The sequence below is a fragment of the Sinocyclocheilus rhinocerous genome, unplaced genomic scaffold (genome assembly GCF_001515625.1).
Source record: "Sinocyclocheilus rhinocerous isolate Xijiao unplaced genomic scaffold, SAMN03320098_v1.1 scaffold1252, whole genome shotgun sequence".
Taxonomy (NCBI): Eukaryota; Metazoa; Chordata; class Actinopteri; order Cypriniformes; family Cyprinidae; genus Sinocyclocheilus; species Sinocyclocheilus rhinocerous.
This window is the reverse complement of record NW_015640452.1, coordinates 501,654-508,423: the sequence shown is the minus strand read 5'-3', so window position 1 is coordinate 508,423 and position 6,770 is coordinate 501,654. Positions and strand designations below refer to the sequence as shown.

At 38.1% G+C, this 6,770-nt stretch overlaps 1 protein-coding gene across 1 annotated transcript in view; it reads left to right on the top strand.

The window, feature by feature from the left end:
- LOC107752879 (insulin-like growth factor 2 mRNA-binding protein 2) overlaps positions 1–4,468 on the top strand; it is a 67,840-nt gene extending 63,372 nt beyond the window's left edge. Inside the window, exons 14-17 of the mRNA XM_016568948.1 lie at positions 494–568; positions 720–851; positions 1,772–1,885; positions 3,678–4,468. Of these exons, the coding sequence (XP_016424434.1) occupies positions 494–568; positions 720–851; positions 1,772–1,885; positions 3,678–3,773 (417 nt within the window). The 3' untranslated portion in view covers positions 3,774–4,468. The remainder of the gene's footprint in view (positions 1–493; positions 569–719; positions 852–1,771; positions 1,886–3,677) is intronic.
- Positions 4,469–6,770: the final 2,302 nt, after the last annotated feature.

The following is a 6,770-nucleotide window of genomic DNA, read 5'->3' as shown; positions in this document are numbered from 1 at the left end:
CAGTTGAGTAAATTTTTTTCAGGATTCTTTGATGAATAGAAAGATCCAAAGATCCGTATTTATGTGAAATAAAAAGATTTTGTAACATTATACACTATACCATTCAAAAGCTTAGTCTGTATAATTTTTATTTTTTTGTAAAATAAAAGCTGGACGCTTTTGTCCATTTCCTCGTACGACTTTCTGCGCGAGAACCCCCCTCAGGCTACGAGTATGAATGAAACATACACTGCACGGAGTGTTTCGCGCTCCGCGATGTTCATCTCGCCTTATTCTGGGTCCGAATAAAACATCAGATCATGCACAGACTATCCTGTCTCTTTGAATTTAAATCTATATTTATTCACACCAGCTCTTGAAAACCTCTATGCGAACACACTTGCCCGAAAAAGTGCGGGGGACGAATTTACGTGATATTTAAAGTGGGGGGGAAACGTCCCCCGCGTAATCTACGCCCCTGCATGTACATAAATGTGGTGTTCTTTATGTTCAGATCGCACCTGCAGAGAGTCCTGACGTCACTCAGAGGATGGTCATCATCACTGGCCCACCAGAAGCTCAGTTTAAGGTAAAGGAATAAAATACAAATTTAAAATCCCAGTATTAATTAGTATATGACAATTGAAAAAATATTTGAATTGAATCTTTATGGCCTTTAGTTCTGTTGTACTCTATAATGCCCCTGAACAATGGACACTGACTTTGCTTCTGAGTTTCAGGCCCAGGGCAGGATATTTGGGAAACTGAAAGAAGAGAATTTCTTTTCTGCAAAAGAGGAAGTGAAGCTGGAGACACATATAAAAGTGCCCTCTTCAGCAGCTGGGAGGGTCATCGGGAAAGGCGGCAAAACAGTGAGTTTTGTAATAAAAGTTGAGTAATAAAAAACTTTCCATTCAAAGGTTATTCACTTTCTAATGCCAGACATACTATAGGATTCTGATTCACAATAAACTATCTGTTTACACATTTTCAAAGAACAAGATGTTGTGTAGCACATCCAATCACAGCTATTTTCTCATCTCAGAGTCAATATTCCTTTCATTGTGCACCACTATAAATGGTTAAGTCAAAAATGGGTTTGCAAAAGTTAACAGTTATTCTGAATCCATAAAACATTTAAAATAGCTTCCCAAAAAACAATGAAATGTTTATTGTTAAAGAATGGGAACATTGTTGATTAATCAAAGTTAATGTGGTGTGAAGAGTTCCTGAGAGAGCTAATACATGCCACCAAAGCAAATTATGGAAATGTTGTTATTGTCTTTGATAATCGTTTTGTATGTACCAGACAATTTTTTCTGTGTAATTTAGTCAGCAAATTCACTAAAAGCACTGAAATGCGGGTTAAAGTTTTTTTTTTTTTAAAGGGGAAAACCTTTATTATGGCAAAAGTTTGGTTATTATGTTATATAACTTACTTTTTAGTCTAAGGCTTTGAAGAGGACAGGTTGATCCAAATCAATGTGACCTGTTTCAGTCAGGATTATTATATGTTTCATGAACTGTACGTTTCGCTTCTAGGAAATATTTGGCTGTATTCACAGTGACTCATTTGTAGAGTAGACAGGGGTTGCAGTTGTTTCCCAAGGGCATCATAGCAGCTTGGTCTTGACGTAGGTCATGTACAAATGAGCAACTGGATATGTGCTGCTTGTTCTTGTATGAGTCTGATTGACACACAGCGTTTGCACATTTTGACACAATTGACATTATTATTAGGTGTACTGTTAGGTAGTTTCATCATCAGCCTGTTTCTCTAAACCTGTTTCAGGTTAATGAGCTGCAGAACCTAACCAGTGCAGAGGTCATAGTGCCACGGGACCAAACCCCTGATGAGAATGACGAGGTCTTTGTCAAAATTAGTGGGCATTTCTTTGCCAGCCAGGTGAATTATACACCACACATCACAACAAATGTGAAAAGTGTAACTTTCTGCTGTTTTGGGCTAAAATTTCCAGCTCCAGTAACTACTACAGAGATCGATCCTAATCATGCGACTTTGTATCCTAACCAGCAGCAAATGTGTGGTTTTTTTTTCCATGCTAATATGATGTTTTGCCCTAACCAACCATGACCGTCAACAGCACTGCATGAGGAAATATGTATTCAGCCGTTTGGTCTTTATTTCTGTTCATTCTATTCAGCTGGGCGGCCCTGGCTACAGTCAGATCTCATTGGTCCAACATAATGCTTGTAATTGTTTTAAACATCAAAAATGTTCTGACTGGCTATGATTTTTTTCACACATGTAATTTCAACATTGATAACTATATATATGATGTTTAAGGCCAATGTAACATTTATTTCACCATTAAATGTGATATCTTGGCAACTAGTGTATAACTTTTATACAATAGTTTTCACTAGGTTTGTGGTCATTTAAATAAATTAATACTTTTATTTAGCGAGAACATCAATTTTTTTTTTAAAGTGACAGTAAATATATTTATGTTAAAAAACTTTCTATTTCAAGTAAATGCTGTTATATTTCCTGAAAAATTTTTTATTTTCCACAAATATATTTAGTATAATGACTATTTTCATCATTGATAATATAATAAATGTTATTTGAGCAGCAAATCAGCATTTTAGAATGATTTCTGAAGGATTATGTGATACTGAAGACTGAAGTAATAGCTGCTTAAAATTCAGCTTTGCATCACATGAATGAATTAAATTTTAAAATGTTCAAATAGAAGACTATTAGTTTAAAGTGCCCCTATTATGGGTAATGAAAAGTTCATATTTTGGATTTGGGAGTCCCCAACAACAGGTTGACATGCATGCAAGGTCAAAAAACACTTTCATTGTCTTATAATATGCATTTATTTTTACCTTACTTGCTCAACGACTCCCAAACGATTTGCTCAACGATTCATTTTCCAAACCCCTCCTTTGCATGATGCTAATCTGCGATGATTGGTCAGATTCCTCTCATTTTCATTTCATCATGCCTGTAATGCCTGATAAAGCAGCGTTTGTGAGCGCAGTGCTGTTTTCTGTACAGCCGTTACCGGGAAAACCGGTATTTTTACCGCTCCTAAAGCGGCACCTAGTGGCAAAGAATGAATTTGCATTTTCATTCAGACCAACCGAAAAGACCAACAAGTGGGCGGGCAATATGCTAATGTTTCATGTTGACATCAACATGAAACGGCTTGGGATTCGTTTTAAAAAGGACTCGTTTCAATGATTCAGAGTCGACTCTTTCTTTTGAGAGACAATAACTTTATAACACGGTGCACTTTCAGATTAAAAACTTTGCAGGATGTTTTCATTCACTTTGAGCTGTGTTACACACTGCATGAAAGGTAATTTTTCAAAAATCCATAATAGGGGCACTTTAAATTGTAATAATGTTTCACTATATTACTGTTGTAACTATTTTGATTAAATAATTGTAGCCTTGGTGAGCATAAGAGTCTTCTTTTCAAAATTAATTGTACCAAGCCTTCTTGAATGTTCTGCTTCTTGACCATGTAAAGGCTAAATGCAGTAAATAAAATCACCTCTTATTGGTCAATGACACATGGCAGTGACAAAACATTAAATCTTATAATGGCTTATAGCATCACCTTCATTCAGCCACCTCTCTCTTATTGAAAAGAAACTCAAAGTGAACATTAACATTATAAATGTTTATTTATCTATAAACATACTCTCCTCTGGTCCCACAGACTGCACAGAGGAAAATCAGGGAGATCATCCAGCAGGTGAAACAACAGGAGCAGAAGCACCAGCAAGGCGCCCCCGTGACACACCAATCCAAGTGACCATCAGGGCAGCCCCAGCGGGCACCTGCCAATGAATGTAGCCCTCCCAACTGGAATCAGACCAGACCGGACGAAGGGGACCGGCCGGGCAGACCAGCAGCCATGGGATCAAAACCAAAGAACTTCTTTCTGGGGGAGATGAAGGAGCCACAGACAGAAGGGCTCTGAGTGCACTGCCAGCTTGGGGAGGGAGGGGGGAAGAAAGCGCAAGGAGGACAAGCGTACCTTTTATTGTTCAAACACACCCTGAGTATGAGAAGAATAGGTATGCGGCGTCTGTTATCAAGACGGGAAACATCACGGTCGCCCCACGTAACAATTTCTTTATAAACGTCTTATTTTAGGTTTAATCTAGGGCTAACACAGATAAGAAGCTCTATTAACACGTGTACACTCATGAATTTTGACTGAGTTGTGTTGCTGTTTTCTCGGGTAAGTAAAGTGTGGGTGTGCACTAGCAGTTGGCAACCAAGATTTATTTATTTATTTTTTATTTTTTTGATGCCCAGATTGCGATTTCAACGGTCAGCAGTATTCTCACCAGTACACTAGAACAAATATACTGTTATATCTGAAGCAGAAGCACGATTCTTCTTGTTTTGCACGAGCCATCGGGCATGTAGTGCACATATGCGGTTGCGCACGCATATAACATTATGTTTTTCAGATTTCTTTGATGATGGTACAAGCAAGTTGTACCACCAGTACACTAGAACAAATATACTGTTATATCTGAAGCAGAAGCACGATTCTTCTTGTTTTGCACGAGCCATCGGGCATGTAGTGCACATATGCGGTTGCGCACGCATATAACATTATGTTTTTCAGATTTCTTTGATGATGGTACAAGCAAGTTGGGAAATGTAAATGACAGAACGTTTACTCATATCTTAGCCTGTTTGCATTTCGGGACACATCATCCAGCTCAACGGATTCCTTGTTACTTAGCCTGTGCGTGCCAACGGATGCCGTTAAAACATTTCTTTCTGTGCATATCTCATTTTTTAGCTTTTATCATTTGTAGTTTGTTGTTATTTCTGTCCAGCTCTTACACTCCTTTTATTTTTACACCAGTGTTTTTGCAGCTTCTGCATTTAGTCATTTCAGTGCCACCGCATTCTTGTGGCGGCAGTCATTACGAGACTGAGTAGGTATGTGGTAGATGTGAATTAGGAGTCGACACCCCTTGTTTGCTTTAGGGGGTATGAAAAGAATATAAAGCAAGCACCAGCGTCTGAAAGACAGCGCACCTTTACTGGCTTGGGCAGAAGCGAAATCGAATGTGCACCAAGAATTCTGCCTTAATCTATGCTGAAAGGAAACAAAAAAGATGGGCGACTGAAAATGTGATTGGAGGGTCAGGTTGATGTGGGACGAGGAGGCACCTTATGATCTGTGGTACACACACAGCCGCGTTTGGCTTTAAATCTCTTTGTCAGGGAGCTTTCTAAACGGCATGACAGCTGTGAATGTACAATAAGCAGCCTTTTAGAAAGAGCACCACCCTGTCATGTTCAGTAAGCTGGTTGGTCGGCGAGATCGTTCTTTTTTTTTTTTTTAACAGATACTCTGGTTGTTTTGGGAAATGGATCGACTGTTCCAACAGGACGTGCAGGCATGGATATCCCTTTGTGCTTTATTTTCTTCTTCTTTTTGACCATGGAAGTTTGTGGCCTTAAACGTCACCAGTCTATATCATCACAGACAGCTCCCTCGCCCAATGAGAGCTAAGCCTCATTTTTTTTTAACAGATACTCTGGTTGTTTTGGGAAATGGATCGACTGTTCCAACAGGACGTGCAGGCATGGATATCCCTTTGTGCTTTATTTTCTTCTTCTTTTTGACCATGGAAGTTTGTGGCCTTAAACGTCACCAGTCTATATCATCACAGACAGCTCCCTCGCCCAATGAGAGCTAAGCCTCATCTTCCAGACGCAAGGTTTATGCCAATACGCACAGCTTCCATTAGTGTATATGCGTGTGTGTATATAGATATATATATATATAAAGAGAGAGAAATATTTATGAATATATTTTTTTCCTATTTTGTGACGAGAGCTATTAATAAGAAACAAACAGAAAAAAACAAGTCTTCTTTGGTGGAACACTGCCATGTTATTCTGAAGGGAAGTGTTTATTTTCTTGAAAGTAGACTATGAATATTGGTAGTATACTAACAGTAAGAACAGTAATGAATTACCGCAACACTTTGATCAGAATGTGATCGATGCGCATGTCAGTATTGCGATCTACCTCATGTCAGGGTACCTCAGTCCAATCTTAAATTTCCCCTTTTTTCTCCCCACATTTTGTATGCCTTGTAAACTGAAAGTTTTGAACGTTTTCTTTTTATTAATAATAAAAGAGATCAAGAAAAGTCTTCAGGTCCATCTGGCAAAAACAAATGGATTTTAAAGCTTTCAAAACTGAATGCGAATTCAGAGACAATGAATATCAAGTACAATGGCTTAATTCAAAGCATTCTCCAGGAGCAACTACTTGGTCTGAAGCGTAAGCCAGCTTTCTCTTTACATTTTATAAACATGAGTCCAAATTCAGGAGTTACAGTCAGACCAAATTTTTTAATTAAGGCTTTTTTTTAATCAAGGTCTTTCACAAAACAAAACCAGGCTGATATGAAAAAAATAAAAATAAAATAAAACAGCTCTTTTTGATGTAATCCACAGAGTAACTGTTTTTTAAAAGTGTTTATTATAATCCCACAAAAATCACAAATGCAGGTATTTTTGTTGCCTCAGATCTGCTCTGACTGTAGTGGATCTGTTGCCGGTTGCAGTCTTTGTGTGTTACCGCTAAAACAACAACCCAGATAGCACATGTACGTCTGCAAGATGTCGGTTAAAGATCTTTTGATCTGGAAAGCATCTACTGTGTACAAACATCTGACAGACGTCTTAGATGTCAGTTTAGCATACATTCTAAATCATAAACATCTTAAAGACGTCTAATGTCTATTTGACATCTAAAATGAAACGT